We start from the raw sequence: 25,509 nt of genomic DNA, 5'->3' as shown, positions 1-25,509 counted from the left end.
TTGAAAATCTGACATCATATTCGTAATCAGCAACCCCAGAAACCCACTGGAAACGTGTTTTAACCCTTGCCAATGTTTAAAACGTTCAGTATCAACGTTTTAATTTTAGTACTTTTTTTAAATTTGATCGCCATATTGGATCCGCCATTTTGAATTTAAAAAAGTTGACTTCAGATTCGTAACCGGCGACTACAAAAACTCTCGAGTGCCGGGTTTCGAACAAATCCAATCATTTTTTAAAAAATGGACCGCCATTTTGAATTTCGAAAAACTGACTTCAGATCCCTAATTAGCAACCTCAGAAATTCCTTGGTAACAAGTTCCAACCCAGGAAAATGCGTAAATCGTTCCGTATCAACGGTTTAATTTTACTAGTGTCTTTTCGAGAGCATATTTTCGGGAACTAGACCCATTATAATTGTCCAAGACAGGTGTGTAATTAAGGGAAAGTTCCCCAATAATACCAGAATAATTATATATAAAAACCACATTTTTAGCTGCATTTTTACATGTCAAGAAAATAAAAAAATTGAGAACATCAGCGTTTTTATAAAAAACGCGCGACCTCTAAGAAAACTTTTTTTTTTTTTTTCAAAATAAAAAAATACGCGTCTCTTTTTTTATCACAAGTAACAATAATTTGAGGTAGCGTTTATGAATTTAAAAAAAAAAATTTTTTTTAACCACTCTAATATACATACATCACTTTCCGATAGGACTTAGAGTTTCTGAAAAAATAATTAATCATTCCCGTTTTTTTATTTTTTTATGAAAAAGTTAAAAAAAATAAACTTTAACAGAAGAAAAATTAAAATAATAACAGGTTCTGAACCAAATTTTTGCGTTTGAAATTAAACTTTAACAGAAGAAAAATTAAAATAATAACAGGTTCTGAACCAAATTTTTGCATTTGTACTAAGGCCTGTTCTGTTACAAAAAAAAAATCAATTTACTGATCAAGAAAATAGATGGATAAATACAAAATAATGAGTGGTCAAATGAAAATGCGCAAAGATTTTTTGTATGACATATGAACAGAAAAGCGTGTTACTCAGGTGTACGTGGCGTATGTAACCAAAAACCTTTACTTAACTTTTTAACGAATGATTTTGAAATTTTTTGTTTGTTTTCAATAAATTCAATTTCGATAACGTTGCTGTAACTGTGGCAATGGCCTAGTGAGCAGAGCGCTTTCGTGCCATTCAAGAGATCCGAGTTCAATCCTCGGCAACACATTTTTTTTAATACAATTTTTTTTTTAAGTTTTATTGCTTAAAAAAGTCATATTTTTTATTTTATTTAACGTTTGGAAACTTTTTTAGTCATCTTTTATCTTTCACTTTCAGTTTCTAAAATTTTTAGTTTTTCCTGTTTTTCATTTCGTTTTGTTTTTAGAAAACTTTTTGCTAAGCGATAAATATAATAACACTATTAGCACATCTGTCAATTAGTTATTCGAAATACAGAAAAGGGCTTTCAAGATAGTTGCCGAAATATAAAGACTTTTGTCTCTCGAAAGACTGAGGTGAGTTGAAAGACAGATGCCAGAATTGGCCTGTTATTGGTCTTGTTTGTCTTTTAGCAAACAAATTAATTAAATTTAAAAAAATTGTTTTCTTTTTAAAGCAATAAAATCTATACACCAAAAGAAAATTAGATCAAAAAAGCTAAAAAATTCAATACAGATAGTTTATAAAACTAAACAAGAAAAAATAAATAAATAAATAAAAGAGGAAAAATAAAATTTTCCTGCCCTAAGACTCGAATTCGGATCTCTCGAATGGCACGCCAGTGCTCTGCTCACTCAGCCATTGCGTCTGTTGAGCCAGTGCGCGCAAAATGATATAAATACTTATTTTTATATATTCAGCCTTATCATGAGTTTCATTTTCCCCGAACCGGTTCACTTTTCAATTTTGGTTTCCATATATTACTATTTTGGTTTCCATATATTTACTATTTTGAAATCAAAAAATATTTAGGGCATGCTCAAAGCGCTCAAAGTTTTCCAAGTGGACTACTCATATATTCATTAAAAGATAATTTGTCATCCGTCTGAAATAAAAAAATTTAAATCAGAAGGATAAAATAGTATTGTGTTATTAATTCAAAAGATTAATAAAAAAATAATTGTAGTTCAAGGACGAAGGGGGGGGATCTATATATAGATATAGACCTAGTGCAGCGAATTAAAATTCAGCGGCTCCGCTGACTTGGCCATGCCATTCAAGTATTCAACGCGGGCCGCGATGCGGGTAACAGAGGAAGAGGAAGGCCTCCTCTGCTTTGGAAAGACCAGGTGGAGAAGGACTTGGCTTCACTTGGCATTTCCAATTGGCGTCAGTTAGCAAAGAAGAGAAATGACTGGCGTGTTGTTTTGGACTCGGCCAAAATCGCTAGGCGCCAATAAAGAAGAAGAAGATGGTGTTTAAATTTTCTGAAATATTTCAGTTTTTTCAAAGATTTTTTGAAACAACTTTTTGTACCCTACTCTTTTCTTTGTCGATTTTCTTCAATAACAGAGCTAGGCTCCCCCTAACTTTAGTATTTTCCGCTAACGCGCGTTAAACCCAGTGAGCTTAACATATTTTTGAATCGTCTGTACTGAACATTCATCCAGTTTACTCTTCCTCTCGAACAGTTGGGCCGTATATACGTCGCATTATATCGACTTTGGTGAAGCATTTGGAGCGTGTATTATTTGCACTATATCGACTTAGTCGCATTGTGGCGGTTTTCGCCGGGAACGCCGATCTGCAAATTTAGACCGCTCATCGCATATCTCTCGCAATAAATATCAGAGCTCATCGCATGAGAATTATTGTGGACTGTCAAGCAGCGTGTTCGTCGGTTGGTTTTTGAGCTAAACTTGGATGAAAATTTATTTTATGTAACAAATATGCTTAAAAGAATGTGAAATAAACTATTTTTGTGAATAAAGTCATCTAAATAGAAATGGCCAACTCAGCACGGAGCGGAGCTATTGAGCTGACTCCCAGCAGGGTGCCGCACTCTCAGAATCACTTCTAAAAAAATATGACACAGTAACTCAATAAATATTCACCCCATAGTCGGTACTCAGAGTAAAGAATGAAAATAAATACGAGAAAATTGCGAAAAATTTATTAGTTGTGAAAATTTTCAATTTGTTCAAGTTACTCCGCGCACCAGCTCTACAGCGCATACCAACTCATTTCCTCTTAACAGCTGTACAGTGCACAGTGCGAACCTGGTCCACAGCTTTCATCAGCTCTACAACACATACCAACTCTATTCCTTTTAACAGCTCCACAGTGCAAACCCGCTCTACAGAGCTCATCAGCTCCACAACACATACTTATTTTTATATTTTATTTCAAACTGAACGAAAAAAAGTGAGTGATACCACAAAAATGAAGGGCAGCAACTGGGGCCATACTTAAATTTTTTATTTCATAATTTTTAACTCTGAGAGGAAACATTAGATAACAGATTTAACGATCATTAGTTAAGTACCCGTTAGAGCTAATTTAAGGAAGGTTTCTGAGTGCGGCTGTTACTGTATGTATATACTGGGGTGGGTAAAAAAAAATCAAGTATTTTTATTTTGGATCCGACACACGAAAACTAGGTACCTCTAGAAAGTACTTACCAAATCTGAGCTCTTAATATTAACGGGAATATTATGCTCATCATAGTTTTCCATTTTCAATTTAGTCTCATATAATATTAAGAGCTCAGATTTGGTAAGTACTTTCTAGTGGTACCTAGGAACTAGTTTTCGTGTGTCGCATCCAAAATAAAAATACTTAGAAAACTGCAAGAAAACGTGGTAGTTACGGTGCCTAGTGGAAGACGTCCTAAAAAAGAAGCAGACCAACCTTTATGGAAGAGAGAACGCGAAAAGCTTAAAAAGCTGGCTATATAAAACTTACTGTTTCAAAACTCGCTACATTTAATTTCTATATATAAAATTTGCAAAAACTACCACACTGCGATTTTGATTTTTAATGTTATTAGGCTCTTATTTATCCAAATTTTCAGATAATAAAAAGAAATATACAATTTGGATGTTACTTGTTGTTGTACACGTTTTTTTTTTAATTTATGGCTTACTATTATAAAACCACATAACGCTGTTTGCAAGTGGACTACTCAGGTGATTTTTCCCATTGTTTTAAACAAGGTTTTAAGCACTTTTTTTAAACAAGTGTTTTAAACATTGCTAACCCCTTTCGTTTTAAACCACGTTTTAAGCACTTTTTAAACAAGTGTTTTAAACATTGCCAACCCTACTATGATACACTTAATCTATAGATTAGTTTAAAACCATGCGCTAACACAGTTAAAGCGCAGTTAACCACGGACGTAAACACGGAGAACGTGTCAGCTGGCACGATCTACATATCTTATGAGATCTGCGTGTTACAGGCTAACCTAATATTTACGCACGCCGCCAATTTATTGTCAAAAATTTCTCATGCACATGCAACTTGTATGAGATCAACCGAAATTGAACGGCGTGCGTATGAAGCTAACTCAATTTCCAATTTTTGTTCTGCGTGACATTTTGATTTGACGTTTCGCTCAATGAAATCAAATGCAAACGCATGCAAGTCAATTTCGGGTGACGCAAAAAAACAAATTCGACGGCATGCGTACCAAAACGCAAGCCGCGAATATTAGGTTAGCCTGTTAACAAAAACTCACCACCGCGTGACCGTGACGTATACGTTGCTTCTCTCTCTCTCTATCTACAACAAACTTGATATGTTTCTACGCACTTATACCCTACTTTTTCTTTACATTGTCTTAGAACAGAGATTCCCAAACTTGCTTTTCTTGTAGATCCCTTTCAAAACTTTACTGGTTTCGGTGGACCTCGTGCTGCCCTTTCTAACATATTCCCAAAGCTCATAAAAAAAGGTGAAGATGAGATCTAACGATAAAAATTAGCATCGTGGGTGAGTTCCAAAACTAAATTCGAAGTGGCAAAAATAAAAATAAAGTATTTTCTTGTGCTTTATTTATTAAAACTGGTATCGCCCAGTTGTCGAAATTCTACATCTTTTTTTCATACACTGTTGAATTTTACCTGTCAACAATACTAACTCCTTTATGCGAATTACTATTTTAATGTCCACCAGCATAATTTATAGCGAATTTACAGGAAAACTTAAAATAGAATTAAGAACGTTTATGGCGAATTGATTAGTGGTAATTCTACCAAGTCTCCACCGAATTTCTTCAGTTGCTTTTGAAATTAGACCAAAGAGGGGACCTCGATCTTCATTCATAAAAAATATGCATATGAATTTGCATGTATAGATGTGATGTTCGTCACTGACTAATATGTCAACCATATACCAATTCAGACTGTAAATAAGTTTTTCGATTATATTTGTCTGAGAGCTTCTTGGAAGTTAAAAACTAAATTGCCCCCATCTGTGTAAACTCTTTCTTTTTTCATCAGAATCGTTAACGGTTGAGCAAGAATCTTGAAGTTGTACAACAAAATATAATATCTCCTTCTCTAACGGCGGTTTCACACGGGTTTTTGTCAAGACTGGGCCAAAGTCCAATATTTTTTCATCACACGACTGGGCTACCCAGTTACACCCAATTTCATGTTACTAATATGTGTTCTAAAAGTGAAACAAATCTGATCATAAATATGGTTTTTTAGGATAGCTCTCAATCCCTGCGCCACCTATCGGATGACAAACACACTGATCCTTCTAAAAACGTTTGCACAAAACAACAACCATTCAATGCGATTTTAAAATCTGAGAGAAAATGGCTCCCAATTGAATGATTCTTGCGATTTTATATGTGTATAAATGTAGGTGTATAAAATTCCATTACCTTATAATAAGTAGTTCCAGAGATGACAGATATGAGAATTTCAGTTTATATAAGCGGTGACACGCCCTCCTTTCCAAAACCTACCACTCTTCGCCGTAAGTACGGTATTGACAACATATGCTGCTGTGTCAAATTTCAGGAGGTCAGCATAAACGGTTCCACAGATAAGCGATATGAGATTTGTCAGTTTGTAAATATGGGCGAAGCCACCCCCCCCTTTTACAAAATCTACCATATTTCGCCGTAAGTACGGTATTGACAACATATGTTGCTGTGTAAAATTTCAGGACGTTAGCATAGGCGGTTCCAGAGATAAGCGATATGAGAATGTCCGTTTGTATGGGCGTTTCCAATCCCCCTTTTCCAAAATCTACCACTTTTCGCCGTATGTATGGTATTGACAGCATATGTTGCTGTGTGAAATTTCAGGACGTTAGCATAGGCGGTTCCAGAGAAAAGCGATATGAGATTTTCAGTTTGTAAATATGGGTGGTGCCACGCCCCCTTTTCTAACTACGGTATGGACAACATATCCCTGTAGGGAAAACACGAACTACTGAACCAAATTTCTAGTTCAGTACTAGTTCTTTTTCGCCAAAAACGAACCAGTCCGATAGTAACTAGTCACGCACCAGTCCAAAAGCAATGAAATGTGGTACTTTCACTAAACTATTTTATTTCAAATTTTAAACGCAGGGAAGGTAATCACTATGAGAAAAATAATTTAAATCAGCATTTAATCATTATGTTATGAATTATTATTGAGTTTTATTTTTTCGCTCAAACCGAAATAATTATTATTTGATTTTTATTTTTGGGATTTAAAATAATGATTATTTTATGATTTTTATTTTTCGCGCAGAGATTATCATTAATTTTGAGTTTTATTTTTCCACATAAAAATAATGATAATTTATAAAATTGAAAAGGCCATACATACGCAACCTACTGAAATTTTGACCTGAAAAGTCTGGGTCTTATTCCTCTTATAAGGGTGCGGCTACCTCTCAAAAGGATACGTCGGTAATCACGCTGGTATAGTTTTTGAGTTGCTTAATAATCATTATACTTAGTGATTCCATAAAAAAGGCCAAGATCCAGAAGGACAATTGAGAAAGGCAATGCATTTGCAGAAAAAGAGGCATTTAAAAAAAAGTGTCAAAATAATTACCACTTTCTCACTAAATTTATTTAAAAATTCAAGCCACCAGAGCTACCTTTTTTTAAGAAAAGACAAATAAATTTTTTTTTATGCAATCCAGCACAGCTACCTTAATACAGTCAGTCAATAAAGTTTAGGTACAACGATTTTTTTACAATACGGGCAACTGTTTTTTAAATATTTTAGTTTTCGGTAATTTTTTATAAATATATGGTAAATTCTACAACAAAATCCCCAAAATCAGAGTTCCAACCCTGTGCAAAATTTAAGAAAATTCTGAAAAATTTCATTAAAATAATTCACTTTCTATTTACACTCTCTAGAAAAAGTTGAGTTTTCAGTTTTTTAGCCCATTCAATTTTAGTATAATGAAGTGCAAGTATGAGGAAAAAAAATTGCTAAATATGAATGGTAAGTCCTAGCTACCTCAAACTTGCACTTTGTTATACTAAAGTTGAATTTGCTAAACACGGCATACTTAACTTTTTTCTATAAAGAGTGTAAATTGCAATATTTGGATGGAAATTTGCGGAGTTTTCTTTAATTTTGCATAAGGTTTGGAACTCTGATTTTTGGGGTTTTTGGTGTAGAATTAACCATATTTTTATAAAAGATTAGGGAAAAATAAAATATTTAAAAAATAGTTGCCGGTATTGTAAAAACTTCACTGTACCTAAACTTTATTGACTGACTGTATATCTTATTTAAGTTAAGTACGACAAAAACTTTCGAAGTACTTCATATACATATAAGCTTAAAAAGAACTGAATTTACTTAAAAATCAATATGCTTAAATTTAGACAAGTAAGACAAAGTGAACTAATATTTTTACTTTTAAGCAGAACGCACTTTTGTTTTTTACTTACTACTTAGGTTTAATACTACTACTACCACTAATGTGGTTTATACATTTCTAATAAATCCGTTTAAACATTTGTGATGGTATTGTCCTTCCTTCAACCGATCGTATTTAATATAAAAGGGAAATGTTTCGACAAGCCTGATTAGAAATATAGATCTAAGGTGACGAATTTATAACAGGTTGGGAACTATAGAAAATGGATGCAGATCGAACTAGATCTCATCTGTCGAATTAGGAACTGGTTTGGAACTAAATAAAAGGGGATGCAGAACGAACCAGATCTCATCTGTCGAATTTGGAACTGGTTCGGAACTATAGAAAAAGGGATGCACAACGAACTAGATCTTATCTGTCGAATTTAGAACTTGTTCGGAACTAGAGCCAAAGGGGTGCAACGGGGGACAATTGACACTTCCTAGGACATCGCAATGTTAAATTCGCCATTCGCTAGCATGCAAAAGAGAATTAACGCGCACTAGACATGGTTCCAAACGCACTAGAACCGAACCAGTTCCGCACTAGTTCGTTTCCCTACAGGGATGTTGCTGTGCCAATTTTCGGGACGTTAGCATAAGCGGTTCTAGAGATAAGCGATATGAGAATTTCAGTTTGTATGGGCGGTGCCACGCCCCCTTTTCCAAAATCTACCATATTTCGCTGTAAGTACGGTATTGACAACATATGTTGCTGTGTAAAATTTCAGGACGTTAGCATAGGCGGTTCCAGAGATAAGCGATATGAGAGTTTCCGTTTGTATGGGCGTTTCCACGCACCCTTTTCTAAAATCTACCATATTTCCCCGTAAGTACTGTATTGACAACATATGTTGCTGTGTCAAATTTCAGGGCGTTACCATAAGTGGTTCCAGAGATAGGCGATATGAGAATTTCAGTTTGTATGGGAAGTAGGGTGGCCAGATATTATAGGGACATAATCAGTACAGTTAGGATAAAAAATCAGTACAAAGCCATACAAATCGGCTCATTTTTAAGCGTATTTTTTATTACTAAATATATAACAACCAAATAACAGCGCATTAATTAAAAAATAATAACTAATAGACTTTTAAATACATATAGTATTATCAATATAAAAATTCATTACTTTAAAACAAATCAAAGGTGTTACGTATGTATGTACAGCTGTGCTAACGAAAATAGTAATAAATAGTATTGACAGGTTTTGAAAATTTTTTCTTACCTTACTTAATTTAAATTTTTTATAAAAATATAGTTAATTCTAGAAAATTTATAAGAATTGAGAAAATTAAAAAAAATGTGGAACCCATTCAGTTTCAGTAGAAGACGAGCTCGAGTCAGAATCTGGTTGCATATTTTAAGCTACAAATTTAAAACATATTTAATTAGTGTGCTTATTAAATACAACATTCACATTAAAATGTTGAAAAATCAGTACAAAATCAGCACAAACTCAAAAAATCAGTAGATTTTGCGTACTGATTTCGGGCTCTTAAAAATCAGTACAATAGAAAAAAATCAGCACACGTACTGATTAAATCAGCGCATCTGGCCACCCTAATGGGAAGTACCACACCCACTTTCCCAGTACCTACCGTTTTTCGCCGTAAGTAGTATTTATAATCTATGCATCTGTGCTAAGATTCAGTTCCTCAGCATAATTGGTTTTAGAGATATAGTGGTTTTCACATTTTAGTCTATATTTCAGATGTCACGCCCCCCATGTATCGGGATCAACATTTCTGGATTAGAGGAAGTTATATCCTGTAAATCGATGTATGTTTCATTGAAATCGAGCGAACGGTGCCTTTAAAAAAGGGATTGCAAAATTTTCTTGTGGCATAATTATATATAGATAATGTGACTACACCCCGCAGATTTTATTGCGGATTTCGGAAGAATAGTGTAATGATGAGAGCTGAGTAGACACGAAACTTAGTGAAACTGCAATTAATATTTGTTTTAACCTATTTCACAAGTTGATTTACGTTACGAATTTTGTAAGAAGTCCGTCTGTGGGTGAGCCGGTCAGTTTGTGCTGAAATTCGCAAGCTTGAGTGGTTGATTTTTTTCCTAAAACAAATTAATATTTAACTTTCGAATCCATCAAAAGAACAAAAGCGAGAGAATAGTAAAATGTCAACAAGAGCAAAAAACGCGCGCGCTATTGCCCCCTCTCCTCAAACACCGCAAAACCTCCTGAACGTCACACTGAAAGATGAGAGTTCACCGTCGGCTGTTTGGCTGCAAAAGCTCGACGCTAAATTGAAAACGCAAATGGAGTGTATTCAAGAGCACATAGCAACAAATATAAAGGCGTCTGAAGAACGCGTGATGATGCGAATAGGAGAGATGTCAGCTGAGCTTACCAATTTTAAGCTAGCTTTTAAGAGAATGGAAGAACGAATACGGAAAGTTGAACTGGAATATGGTATTGTGGTGGAAAATCTACACAAAGAAGTGCATGCCTTAAAACAACACCTTGATGATCAAGAAAACCAATTTGTATCATCGGATCTCATTGTGAATGGACTTCCTTGTGCTAAAGGTGAGAGCCTAGTTGATATGTTCTCTCAAATTTGCCAAAAAGTTCAACACACAGCTCCGCAAGTTCGCTCTGCTTTCCGACTACGTAACAACAACAACAATTCTCCCGGTTCAGTAATTATAAAACTCAACACACCTAGCGACCGTTCACAGTGCCTAAAAGCGATTGCTAATTTCTGCAAAAAGAATAAACGTCCGTTAACACTTCGCGACCTAGATTATAACTCGGATGGAAAAATTTTTATCCACGAATGCCTTTCTAGGAAGAAACGCGAGATTATGCACTTAGCCACTCAACTAAAAAAAGAAAAACGTCTGTCGTCCGCGTTCTCAATGCGGGGGCACATCTATGTGCGAGTTCGCCCGCAAACTGAAGCATTGAAGGTACCTGACATCGCAACCTTGAATAGTATTGCAGCTGACAGTTAACCATAAGCAGATGTCTATTTATCAGTGAGAGTACAGTGAATAACTTTCTGAGAGTAATTGTAATTCATTGAGAGTAGTTATTTAGAATTTCACCATATACGTATAAGGTAATTTTAAAAATTTTACCATATAATAAGTTTACTTTCGCGTTATAGCAACAACTTGTCTTCCTTTCTTCTCTTTCTCTTATTCTTTCCTTCTCCTTTATTTTACTGATCTTTCGATAGCATAATTGTATCTCTACATAATCCATGAATGGCTCACGAAGATCTAAAGCTAGCAATGAACACCTGGGAATAATATTAAAGCTTGTATGTAGCCATCATAGGGGTTTTAATATTTGCCATGTAAATGCTCGTAGTTTGACCTCAGACAAAATAGACTACTTTAATTATATTTTTTCTGATATGGCACTTGATATAATTTGTATAACAGAAACATGGTTTAAACCATTCATTGAATCTAATGTTTATCGCGTATGTGATTACAACTTGATTCGAAACGATAGAACCACGAGAAGAGGTGGGGGTGTTGCCATTTATTGCCGGAAGTCACTTAAAGCAGAAATAATATTTAAGTCCGACTCTTCAAGTGCAGTTGAATGTCTCTTTGTTGAGATCGTTGATAGTAAAACTAAATGTCTCGTGGTTTGTGTCTACAATCCATGTAAAAAAATGACCTAACGTGTGTACATGAGAAAATTTCTGAAGTGGTATTAAAATATGATCATATTATATGCTGCGGTGATTTCAATGTTGACCTTTTATGTAATGATCACAACTCAACAACACTAGTAGATAACTTTCAATCGAATGGGCTTAATGTAGTTAATAAGCATGCCACTCGATTTTCTCCAAACTGCAAGCCCAGTTTATTGGATTTGTTCTGTGTTAGTGATTGTGATTATGTTAATCATGTTGAGCAACTTTCTGTGGCAGGCGTCTCAGACCATGATATGTTGTTTCTGTCATATGGAATCGATTTCAGTAGAAGCGATCAACCTTCCAAAGTTTTGTATAGAGACTTCAAACATGTTAATGTACAAGCACTCAATAACGAAGCAGCTCTATTAGATTGGAACACTTGCAGGCTTTTCTCTAATGTAGATGACAAATTATATTACTTCAACAACCTCGTAACTTTCTTGTTTGACAGATATGTTCCTTTACGTAAAGTCAAGACCCTGCCAGCTACGAAACCCTGGTTTACATCAGAAGTCGTTCATGTTATTAGAATTCGCAACAAGGCATACTCTGAATGGAAAAGAAATCAAACGCAATATCGTTGGGAAAGCTACCGGATTGCTAGAAACAAAGCCAGTTTATGGGTTAAAAATGCTCAACAGGCGTAATTGAAAACAAAACTAAACGCAGGCTTAATAATAATAATAATAGATTGGCGCTTACACATATGTTAGTGTTTGGCCGAGCTTCTCCTCCGATTTGTGGCGTGCGCCTTGATGTTGTCACACAAAGCGGAGGGACCTACAGTTTTACGCCGACTCCGAACGGCGATTGTATTTTTATGAGAAGCTGTTTTTCATGGCAGAAATACACTCGGGGGTTTGCCATTGCCTGCCGAGGGACGACCGCTGTTAAGAAAAAACCTTTTTTCTATATTTTTGCGATGTTGCTTTGACCAGGGTTTGAACCCAGGCATTGTGGAGTGGAAGCGCACACTGCTTACCACTACACCACAGCGGCCGACAACGATGGCGTAACGACGCAGGCTTGCCAACAGATATTCTTTGGAAAAATCTTAAATCAATTGGTGTAGGAAATAAGGAAAAAACATTATGTAATCTTGATGTAGAAGTTATGTGTTCTTTCTTCTTAAATCCTCATAATTCTAGCGCGTGCTTGGATATTGGCAATCCCTTTGAAGTCCCACAGTGTGTGTTTAATTTTAATGTGGCGACTGAAGATGACGTGATTAAAGCTATATATGCGATTAGGTCCAATGCGGTGGGTTCCGATGGCGTGAACTTGAGGTTTTTAAAACTAATTTTACCGTTTGTTATATCTCCCCTCACACATATCATTAACTTCTCAATTACCTCCTGTCAGTTTCCGGCGTATGACCAAAACCACTTAACCTTAATGGTGCTACTGGATTTTAGCAAGGCGTTTGATACAGTTGACCATGAACTATTTCTGTTAAAGTTGGAAAAGATGTTTGGTTTCAACACTTCTGCAGTAAAACTCATGAAGAGTTATCTGTCTGATCGTCAGCAACAAGTCCAGTGTGGGGAAAAGGTTCCTAGTTTAAGGCGCGTTACTTCCGGGGTACCTCAGGGGTCAATACTGGGTCCATTACTTTTTTCTACTTATTGCGCCCCATTGGATTGTCAGAAGACCTAGTCTGTAGGATAAATGAAGATCTCTCTCGTATATCTAGTTGGGCACAAGCAAATAACTTGAAACTGAACTCTGGCAAAACAAAGGCAATATCCCTATCTAACAATGAATACAACCTAAGTTGTTTATACCCTGTTAAAATTGATGGTATTGAAGTACAGATAGAGCAGGTTGTGACTAACCTTGGTTTCAAAGTGAATTCAAGGATGAGCTGTGTTGATCATATAAACTACTCGATTTGTAAAATATATAACGTATTAAGGAAATTATATCGCACTGCATATTTATTACCAAATGATGTAAAACTCCGACTAGGTAAGACACTAATAGTTCCTCAAATCATATACAGTGAAGTTGTTGACAATGCATCAAAGCTAAAAATACAAAAAGCTTTAAATACTACAGCTCGTTTTATTTTCTCAAAACGAAAATATGACCATATTTCAGCTCATTCTAAGCAAATACTTGACAACACCCTGGATAACTTTCTTAAGATAAGAAATCTTGTTTTTTTACACAAGTCGGTTTATACTGCAAAACCAGAATACTTATTTAAAAACCTAAAATTTGGGCAAAGCGAGCGTGTGCTAAATATTATAATACCTAAGACTACATACATTGCTACTTCTCGCATGTTCTTTGTTCATGGTGCACAATTACGGAACTGTCTTCCACCCGATATCAGAACGATAAAAGATGCTAGATGCTTCAAGAATACAATACAAACTTACTTCTCTTGACTTGCCTCTGGAAAACTTCTCCCTCCTCATTCCCTTCCCTGTAGATATCTTCTTCTACCTTCTCTCTGTGCCTTATATAACTAATTCTAATTTTAAAATAATATTATATATAATTTTTTATTATTATTATTATTATTTTCTTTTTTTTTTAACACCATAGTTTACCATAAGTCGATGTGCTGTAAGAGACACTAGTCTCATTTGCATAAAATAAACATATACATAAATGAAATGAAACCAAATGAAATATCGCTTCGTTAACAATATTTGTTCCACAGCTTTTTCAATCCATATCCATCTCATCCATATGGATATTCTAGTATTCTAGTCTTTTTCATGAACGTGAGTAAACGTCGTGCAGTGCGGACGTGTTTGTTTCTCTTGCTCGTCAAGTTCACTCAAACTTCAATGTACATATGTATACTATAGAGTTCTATTTGTGTATACGTGAATAATTTATTAACTGAGACAGTGACTCTTTTGAGACTTATCAAAACTTTGAAATTATTTATTCATTTAATGTAATGCCTTGCTCCTGTGGCAATAAAGTTGATCGTACTCAACAAGAAAAAATACAGTGCGCGAAATGCAATGAAATTTTTCACTTGGCCTGCTGATGCCGAATTTTTGCTTGCCTCGGAACGGAGTTTTTTTTGTAAAGGCTGCGCGAATGCACGCCGTGACTCAATTCGGACGCCCCCCCCTACGCCTCCTGCTTTATTGGCTGATGGGCGGAATGTTGTCTCTACTAACGCAAAAACTGCTAATACTAAATCTTACTCTCTTAATGCTAAATCAAGTGCTTTGCAAAAAACAACTGATAATAATCTCAGTGAAGCTAAACATCAAATATCTTTGGGCTCTTTGTACAACATAATAATCTCTCTTCGTGCTGATAATGCCCAGATGCTCAAATCGATAACTGCTTTGCGTGAAGAAAACAGCAAACTTGTGTTGAAAGCTGATAATATGCACTCTGATCTGCTTTCCATGCAGAATTCTCTGCACAAAAAAGATATTACAATAGATTTGCTCAGGGCTGAGGTGAATAAACTGCGATCTTGTGTAAATACCGTTGTCCAGAGGCTTAGTAGTGCTAATCTATCAAAAAACGTAGTTGGTGCTGCTAATTACGCTCTCTTGCCTACGTTGCCGATTTCTTCTACCGGCTGCCCTGCTGGCAGTACGGTGTCTCAATCTGCTGTCTCTTCGCCTGTTTCTCTTTGTGACGCTACGCAGTCATATCTCACCTATAGTGCCGCAGTCGCTAACACAAACAGTGTCAAGCTGCCTGTTGCTCTTTCTGCTTATGACGCTACTCGATCAGCTGTTACTCTTAGTGCTGCTGCGCCCGCAACCTCGGCTTATCATCGCCTTCATCTCTTTCATCGGCCACCCTGATATCTGTGGATGTAAACAACGACACTAACACCAACAAAGCTAAGCTGCCTGTTGCCACTCCCACAACTTTAAGTGACGCTATGCTGTCCGCTGCTCCCACACTTTTGGCTCTATCTTCGCATTCGTCTCATTTGTCGCCCACCCAGCTGGCGGTGGATGCTAATGTAAACAACGTCACTACAGTGGAAACTACTTCTTCTGGTACTAGTACTAAACCATCCCCCACAGGTTGGAAGACTGTTGCTAATAACAAGCGCTTGAAGCTGAAACAACCGCTACTTATCGGAGCTAACATCAGTAATGAATTAAGTGTCATCCCTAGCCAGAAGTGGCTACATTTATCCTCATTTTCGCCCACAGTCACCGCAGCTGAAATTATCAGTTATGTTGCTAAACATGCTTGTGTAGACGCTAAATTTTTTACTTGCTATATGTTAGTAAAGAAGGGTACTAACTTGAATGATTTCAAAAAAGTAAGCTTCAAACTAGGCGTTTCTGAGTGCAGCTATGAGAAAGTGATAAATAATAAAAATATATGGCCTGCAAATGTTAAAATAGGACCCTTTCGCTTTTTTCAAAAAGTCGATGCACCAGAACTCAAGTAGCGCAAAATTTAATGAGACAGTTGGGAGCGCTTACAATTTGAAGTTGTACTTCCAAAACGCTTCTGGCATTCGTACTAAATCTGAATTAGTTCGCAATTTTAGTTCTCAGCTCGACTATGACGTTTTTGTTATTGTTGAGACGTGGTTGAATTCAGTTTTTAATGATAATGAATTTTTTGACGCTAACCTTTATAATTTCTACCGAAAGGATAGAGACGCTGCGAAAACTGGATGTTTAAGAGGAGGAGGTGTCTTAATTGCAGTTCGTCGCAATCTGTATTCGTATTTAGTTGCGCTTGATAATGATAATTCGCTTCTTGATCAGATCTGTGTATGTGTCACTGGCTCGTCGTTCAACGATTCCTTGTTCATCATGGCTTCCTACATTCCACCAAATAGTAAGGATAACCTTTATCATGCGCATGCTGATAATATCAACTCTCTAGTTTTGAACAAACTTGGCGACAGTCACTTATGTGTTTTAGGTGACTTTAATTTATGCAATGTGCGTTGGTCGGACACTTTTTCGGACTTCGGGCTCACTCCTAACAATATAACTGCCCCGCATGAGTCATACCTCATCGATAGTCTTTTAAGTCTAAATCTTAATCAAATTAATAAGTATGTTAACAAGTTAGATAGAATTCTAGATCTAATCTTTGTAAGCGACAATATAATCTGCAATATTGAGGAATGTTATTGTCCTATGTCTCAGTCAGACATGCATCATCTGCCACTAATTCTGAAATTTGAATTGTACAAATTTTTAAAATCTGCTCCTGTTAAGCAAGTTATCTTCAATTACAAGTCTTGTGATTTCGGCAAGCTAAATAACTCGCTTTCCATGCTCAATTGGGATGAATTACTTTCAGGACAGGATGTTTCTAATTGCTATTATTCTTTTAAAACAGCGTTAGTTGATTTGTGTAGCGAAAATGTGCCTATTTTGAAAACTAAACCACATAAGCTACCATGGTATAATCGGGAGTTAAAAAAGTTAAAGAACCTTAGAAATAAATTCTTCAAGAAGTTTAAAGTTACAGGAAATCAGATTTTCTTTGATAAATATCAGAAATATGCTAAAGATTTTAATTGCTTAGACAAATTCCTTTATAAAAACTATATTTTGGGGGTGGAGTTGAACATTAAATCTAATCCAAAAGCTTTTTGGCAGTTCATAAAGTCTAAGAAATGTGGCTCTTGCATTCCTTCGACTGTCTTTTTGGACGATAAATGTGCTAGTGGCCCTACTGAGGTGGCGAGTCTCTTCGCTGAATTTTTTAGTGCCAACTATGTCTGTGATGATGGTAATTCCTGGCCTGATATAAACCACGATTCAGCTACGGAGTTCAGTTTTGGGACTCTCTGTCCCTTGATGACGTGGAAGCTGGCATTTCTAAGCTGAAACCGTCTACGAAAGCGGATGTTGATGGGTTTTCTGCTCTTCTCCTCAAGAACTGTCCCGCTCTAATTCTACCTCTACATCGTATTTTTAATTTGTCTCTTGCGTCGGGTGTCTTTATCGAGGATTGGAAAATTACTTCTATTAACCCTATACTTAAGAGTGGGAATAAAAATAATGTTCGCAATTACAGGCCCATTTCTAAACTATCAACTGCATCGAAACTTTTTGAATCTATAGTCAAAGAAAAAATGTATTTTATCACTAAAAGTTTAATCCTGCCTAACCAACATGGTTTTGTTTCCAATCGATCTACTGTGTCTAACCTAGCTGTATTTTGTGAATACTGTATGACGTCTCTTTCTGCAGGTTTCCAGGTTGAATGTATTTATACGGACTTTAGTAAAGCCTTTGATAGAGTCTCTCATTCGATTTTACTTAATAAGTTAGCATATCTTGGCATCCATTCTGTTTTTTTGAAGTGGATTAAATCCTACTTGATCAACAGGCGCTGTGTTGTCTCGATAGATGACATTTCGTCAGATGCATTCCTTGCCTCCTCTGGGGTACCCCAGGGAAGTATTTTAGGTCCTTTACTTTTTATATTATTCATAAATGACATTAGCTCATGTTTTTCATTCGCAAATTTTTTGCTATATGCCGATGACCTGAAAGTATTTTCAACGATCAGAAACGAAAGGGATGCTACTTTGCTTCAGGCCGACATTAATAATCTCAATCTTTGGTGCATAAAAGCACGCCTCTCTTTAAATATTAAAAAGTGCTTTAAAGTAACTTTTGCAAAAATTCATAGTCCTTTATCAACGAGTTATACAATCGCGGAGTCTTCGCTAGACTCTGTTGCCGAGGCCAAAGATCTTGGCGTCATTTTTACTTCAAATTTTTCTTTTAGTAGGCATATTAATCTTGTGATTTCTAAATCCTTCTCTGTTTTGGGTTTCGTGAGGCGGAACTGTGTAAAATTCTCTGATCCCTATACTATTAAATTACTATACTCATCTTTTGTTCGTCCCATTTTGGAATATGCTACATATATTTGGAGGCCATTCCACAAATTTTTTATAAATAGGTTAGAACGTGTTCAAAAGGTGTTTCTTAATTTCGCATTGCGGTCCTTAAACTTTTCGGATCCTCTACCACCGTACAGTAGTCGTTTGCTTTTGCTTAACCTTAAGTCATTGGAAACGAGGCGTTCTGTACTTTCCCTGACTTTTGTTTTTAATATTATTAATGGTAGTGTTGATTGTCCTTTTCTCTTAGGTCGCATAAATTTCAACATCCCTCAGCGAGTCTTGCGTAACATTTTGCCGTTCTATTGTGAAATCCATAGAACTGAATACGCGCGCAATGCCCCCTTGGTACGTACCTTAAATGAGCTTAATTTGATCTCGAATTCTATCTCACTTGATTTCTCTTACTCAAGAAATTTATTTATTAATCTTTTGTATTCTTTCTTTTGAATCTTGTATCCAGTTTAATCAATAGTTTTAGTGTCCTGCATATATTAATTTTGTAACTAGTCTGTAAGAAACTACTGTTTCATAGACGAATAAATAAATAAATAAATAAATAAAAAAAATCCACAACAAATTCTACATTTTTGAACTTTGGTTTTAATATAGCCACGCCCATTTCTAGAATATTATTTTATTGAAAAAGGTGTGAAACAAATGTTGTTAACGAATTGAGATTATACCGAAATCGGCAATAAAATCTGCGTTATTGATTCTCACAAAATAAACCATCTCGTCATAAATAAAAATATTTTGAAAATAGTTCTTTTTTTATAGTTTTTTTTTAACAGGTTTTCTATAGAGAATTAAACAAGCATTACGATGGTATAATTTTAAATCCCTAATTTACTGGTCTTCACTATGCAAATCAACTTCAAAAAGATCAACTGTTAATAGCTAAATTAGACGTCCATAAACCTAGCTGACCCAAGTCGCCAAAAATCAATAAAAATTAGCTAGGAATTAGGTGTTCCTTTGGTTTCCGAGAAATTCGCAAAAATGTGAATCGTTAAATTTAGGTTTTAAATTTTCCAAATATATGCTGGAATTAGGTGTCTTTTAGGAGTTCTTCAACGCCACTAAAACCAATTTAGTAGCTCCCTTGGTTTCCAGAAAATTAGCAAAAATGTGTTTTCAGCTAGCTTAGCGCTGTTAACCTAGCTAAAAAATCTTTAAATTTTCGAAATACATATATGCAGGAATTAAACCAATGGAGCTACTAAATTAGATTTAGTGGCGTTGAAGAACACCTAAAAGACACCTAATTCCTGCATATATGTATTTCGAAAATTTAAAAAAATATTAACAGCGCACAGTGGTTCGGATAGCAGATCTAGCTGGACGAAAGTCAAAATTTTTTTGTTTTTAAAATAGTTAATGGTACTTGGAGTACATTCCTGACAATACATTCAAATAGAAATTGCATTTATTAAAGCATTAACATATGAAAACAAACAAAAAGAGGTAAGTCAACGCCGCCTATTTGAGAACTCCATTTTAAAAGCTGAAATTTAACTTAAAAGACTGCTAATTGCACTCCAAATATTTGCATAATTGCAAATTGACTTTATAAACAAAAAATTACACTTATTCCCCTATAGATTCAGGGGTCATAACGCAATTTATGTCCACATTGGTATAAGCAAATTTATTCTGAAAAATCGTCGTTTTGATTAATTAAAAAAATAAATTAAAGAGTAGGAAAAGTAAAGGCCGCCGAAGGCCGTTATAAAACCACTTGCATATTATTCTTTACACCTTCGCAAATGCAGAGGGTAAGTTCGATAACCAAGTCTAACCAATTGGCTTAGATATTTACATTTTAGTGACGGTATGTCAAATCTCAAAATTCAAAAGTAATTATTAACAGGAATGTATCTGAATATAAATATAAGATCAGAGGCGGATCCACGGGGGAGATGGGGGGAGGGGTTGTGTGTTAAAACAGAAAAATACTTGGAGTTATAAAACCTTTGGTTATGTAAGAGTTAAAAAAATAGTACCTCGCGAATTTTCTGCTTTCTGAAATTAAAAAATTATACAACAGGCATGCAAATCTTTAAGCGCTGTTATAAAATTTTTTCTGAAATTTATTGTGTCTTGCTTGCTTGATCTTAAATTTAATCATGGTAAATAAAATCTTAAGAAGTGAGTTGTTTGACATTTGGTGTTGCTGAAACTTCTAAAAGACAACAAGGTGTCCGTGATTATGTGATTAGTAAATTGAAAGAAATATCTGATGAAAATGCTCGTTCCGAAGTAAATAAAGTAAATTAAGTAAATGACTTTAGATTCGTAATCAGCAACCCAGAAAATCCCCAGATACCCAAATACATAGAAATCTACCGATTTTTTTAAATTTTCGCCCGCCATATTGGATCCGCCATTTTGAATTTTTGGTAAATGCCTTTAGATATGTAATCAGCGACCCAGAAAACCCCCAGATACCCAGTTTCATAGAAATCTACCGATTTTTTTTAATTTTCGTCCGCCATATTGGATCCGCCATTTTGAATTTTTGATAAGTGACTTCAGATTCGTAATCAGCGACTCAAAAATCCCCTAGGTAAGAAGTGGTGTAAAGATCCATCAACGAGTATTTGTTTAAATAGTTTCGTCCAGCTAGATTTGCGATCCAAACCACTGTGCAGCGTTAAGCAAGCTGAAAACACATTTTTGCGAATTTCTCGGAAACCAATGGAGCTACTAAATTGGTTTTAGGGGAGTTGAAGAACACCTAAAATACACCTAATTCTAGCATATATTTGGAAAATTTAAAACCTAAATTTAACGATGGGTCAGCTAGGTTTACGTAAACCTAGCACACATTTTTGCGAAGTTTTCGGAAACCAATGGAGCTATTCAATTAGTTTTAGTGGCGTTGAAGAACACCTAAAAGACACCTAATTCCTGCAGATATGTATTTCGAAAATTAAAAAAAAAAATTAAGATTGTTCAGCTATGTTATCAGCGCTAAGATAGCTGAAAACACACATTTTTGCGAATTTCTCGGAAACCAATGGAGCTAATAAATTGGTTTTAGTGGCGTTGAAGAACACCTAAAAGACACCTAATTCCAGCATATATTTGGAGAATTTAAAACCTAAATTTAACGATGGGTCAGCTAGGTTTACGTAAACATTTTTGCGAATATCTCAGCAACCAATGGAGCTACTAAATTAGTTTTAGTGCGGTTGAAGAACACCTAAAAGACACCTAATTCCTGCATATATGTATTTCGAAAAAAAAAAAAAATTAAGATTGTTCAGCTAGGTTTACGTAACCCACACATTTTTGCGAATTTCTCGGAAACCAATGGAGCTACTAAATTAGTTTTAGTGGCGTCGAAGAACACCTAAAAGACACCTTATTCCTGCAGATATGTATTTCGAAAATTAAAAAAAAAAATTAAGATTGTTCAGCTAGGTTAACAGCGCTAAGTTAGCTGAAAAACACATTTTTGCGAATATCTCAGCAACCAATGGAGCTACTAAATTAGTTTTAGTGCGGTTGAAGAACACCTAAAAGACACCTAATTCCTGCATATATGTATTTCGAAAAAAAAAAAAAAATTAAGATTGTTCAGCTAGGTTTACGTAACCCACACATTTTTGTGAATTTATCGGAAACCAAAGGAACACCTAAATTAATTTTGGAGGCCCTAATTAACACCTAAAAGACACCTAATTCCTAGCTAATTTTTATTGATTTTTGGCGACTTGGGTCAGCTAGGTTTATGGACGTCTAAATTAGCCTTAGGACAATCTTGACCATCTTATATGTTGAAATTTTAAGCCCGTTTCTTTAGTTTTAAAAGGACGTTAAGATAAAGTCCCTACGATGAGCAGAACCCGGGATATAACACTTTGAACATGACTAGTCAGAATCACGAAAAAATGCAAACTTTCACAGATCATATCTTCGAAGAAAAAAAAATCCTCGAAACGTGTTAGGTTATTTCATGTATAGAACCCATACAAAAAATTCAAGCCAATCGAAAATGTGACACCAAATTTGATGTCCGATATGAAAAGGAATGTCTCATTTTCTGTTTTCAATTGAATATACATACATAAGTATGTACTTATCCAGACGTTCTACATTAGTTTCTCTGTATTCGTTTTATCCATGCGTTCTCCCTTCGTTTGAAGATAATGCTGCGGGTAAGAGCTTACGGCCAATGACATGCCCATGTTAAAATAATGCTAATGAAGCGAAAGGGTGAGCGATTCCCATCGCCTAATTCGATTCCATTTTAATATCTATAGTAATCATGTTTTTGCAGGGTATGATTATGCGCCATAGCTATATCGATAGTAGTAAATTTAACTATAAAATAGACGTGTTTTATTTGACCAGAAATTTAAGCTTTTAGCTTATTTTATGGAAGACTTAGCCAACATAATTATAATGCGATAATTAATTATTTTGCATTACGCCTCATCCCCGCAGAGATAACTCTGTAGAGAAAACACGAACTAGTGAACCAGATTTCTAGTTCAGTACTAGTTCTTTTTTGCCAAAAACGAGCCAGTCCGATAGTAACTAGTTCCGCACCAGTCCAAAAGCAGTGAAATGTGGTACTTTTACTAAACTATTCTATTTTAAATTTTAAAAGCAGGGAAGGTAATCATTATGAGTAAAATAATTTAAATCAGCATGTAATCATTATTTTATGAATTATTATTGAGTTTTATTTTTTCGCTCAAACGGAAATAACACTATGCGACAGTCAAAATCGGGATGGGATGAAACCAACGGGAAATGTTATATCGGTCAAAAACAAGTTATACGTGGCCCGGTGTTTCGCTGGGTCACGTCTAGGAATCGAGATATATCGATTTGAAGTTAGTAACTATCATATAGGGGAAATTGTCACCTTTGGTGGTCTTTTTTTTGACATAACTCGAGAACCACTAGTCCGACTATGTGACTTTGCGTGAAAGTAATACGACTTGCATTTTTTTCCGTTTTGGATTTTTTATGAATTTAAAAAATAAAAAAATTTAATATTTTAGGCAAAAAATATTTTTTTTCTTCATACATTTATTTTTACCGGCAAAACTGTTGATTATATAGAAAAACGTTATATGAACAGATTAAAGGAATTGTAATTTTTAATTTTTTTTTTAAGTTGTTTGAGCAAAATCGGACTAGTGGTTCTCGAGTTATGTCAAAAAAAAGACCACCAAAGGTGACAATTTCCCCTATATGATAGTTACTAACTTTAAATCGATATATCTCGATTCCTAGACGTGACCCAGCGAAACGCCGGGACACGTATAACTTCTTTTTTACCGATATAACTTTCCCCGGTAGTTTGAAACCTTCCCGATCACTGACCCCTACCATTTGTCTCACAGTGTAATTATTATTTGATTTTTATTTTTGGGATTACAAATAATGATTATTTTATGATTTTTATTTTTTCACGCAGAGATTATCATTAATTTTCAGTTTTATTTTTCCACTTAAAAATAATGATAATTTATAAAATTTAAAAGGCAATAAAGACGCAACCTACTGAAATTTTTACCTGAAAAGTTTGGGTCTTATTCCTTTTATAAGGGTGCGGCTACTCTCAAAAGGATACGACGGTAATCACGCTGGTATAGTTTTTGAGTTGCTTAACAATCATTATACTTAGTGATTCCATAAACAAAGGCCAAGATCCTGAAGGACAATTGAGAAAGGCAATGCAGTTGCAGAAAAAGAGGCATTAAAAAAAGTGTCAAAATAATTACCACTTTCTCACAAAATTTATTTAAAAATGCAAGCCAGAGGCGCTACCTTTTTTTTTAAGAAAAGACCAATTAATTTTTTTTTATGCAATCCACAACAGCTACCTTAATACAATCAGTCAATAAAGTTTAGGTACAACGAATTTTTTACAATACGGGCAATTATTTTTTTATTATTTTATTATTAGGAATTAAGCTAGTTTGGCTTTATTTGACCAAGATTTAGCTATTATCTTGTGATGGTTAAATAGAACAAGCCTAATAATAAACTTCGTTCAATAGCCGCTTACTATTTTCTTTATATTTTAGAATTAAGCGTGTTGTTAATAGAATAAATGAGCCTAACCTTGGAAGTTATATGTATACAGTCAGTCAATAAAGTTTAGGTACAGCGAATTTTTTACAATACGGGCAACTATTTTTTAAATATTTTATTTTTCGACAATTTTTTATAAAAATATGGTTGATTCTACAACAAAAAAAAAAACAAAATCAGAGTTCCAAGCCTTGTGCAAAATTTAAGAAATTTCTGCAAAATTTCATTCAAATATTGCACTTTTTATTTGCGCTGTGTAGAAAAAAGTTGAGTATCAGTTTTTTAGCCCAGTCAATTTTAGTATAACGAAGCGCAAGTTTGAGCTAAGTAGGACTTACCATTGATTTTTAGCAATTTTTTTGTTGAAGGTGTCGCTCATTTTCTCCATATAAAATAATGTTTGATAATTTTTTTATATGGAAAAAATTTGCGACACCTTCAACAAAAAAAGTTCCCGAAAATCAATGGTAAGTCCTAGCTTCTTCATACTTGCAATTTATTATACTAAAATTGAATGGGCTAAAAAACTGCATACTGAACATTTTTCTAGAGAGCGTAAATAAAAAGTGCAATATTTTAATGAAATTTTGAAGAATTTTCTTTAATTTTGCACAAGGTTTGGAGTTTTAATTTTTAGGGTCTTTGCTGTAGAATTAACCATATTTAAAAAAAAAATTGCGAAAAATAAAATATTTAAAAAATAGTTGCCCGTATTGTAAAAAATTCGCTGTACCTAAACTTTATTGACTGACAGTATGTATTAATAAGACTTACCTTTGTGTTGGAAGTGATACAATATGATTGCTTGAGTGGGGGCCACAACCATTTCAATTGTTCGTTCACCTATTTCAATAACAATATTAACTCGTCCTGTTACTGTTCGCCAATTTAACGTTCTATTTCCTTTGTATGCTTCATAGGCTTTTGTATACTTTTCAAATTCATTGGCAATTTCTTCAGGTAGCTCCAAACTTTCTTTATTGAATGACGGCCAAAATTGTGCTGATATTATAAAAGTTGATATATCAAACATTTTATCTGTAAATGGGGCACATAAAATAGGCATTAGAAAATTGGTAGATATTTCAGAC

At 34.8% G+C, this 25,509-nt stretch overlaps 1 protein-coding gene across 5 annotated transcripts in view; it reads right to left on the bottom strand.

The window, feature by feature from the left end:
* The window catches only part of LOC118744102 (anaphase-promoting complex subunit 2), a 508,470-nt gene that overhangs the window by 49,573 nt on the left and 433,388 nt on the right, over nt 1-25,509 (bottom strand). For 3 of the 5 annotated variants that reach the window (XM_036476830.1, XM_036476827.1, XM_036476828.1), the window contains exon 6: nt 25,193-25,456. The exons of 1 other annotated variant lie outside the window; for it this stretch is intronic. In XM_036476830.1, coding sequence (XP_036332723.1) covers nt 25,193-25,456 — 264 coding nt within the window. The remainder of the gene's footprint in view (nt 1-25,192; nt 25,457-25,509) is intronic. One more of the 5 variants, XM_036476831.1, reaches the window with a different exon arrangement.

This window comes from Rhagoletis pomonella, unplaced genomic scaffold (genome assembly GCF_013731165.1).
Source record: "Rhagoletis pomonella isolate Grant_MI unplaced genomic scaffold, Rhpom_1.0 Rhpom_scaffold_00008, whole genome shotgun sequence".
NCBI classification, from domain to species: domain Eukaryota; kingdom Metazoa; phylum Arthropoda; class Insecta; order Diptera; family Tephritidae; genus Rhagoletis; species Rhagoletis pomonella.
Note: the sequence above shows the minus strand (reverse complement) of the source record. Positions and strands in the feature narration are given on the sequence as shown.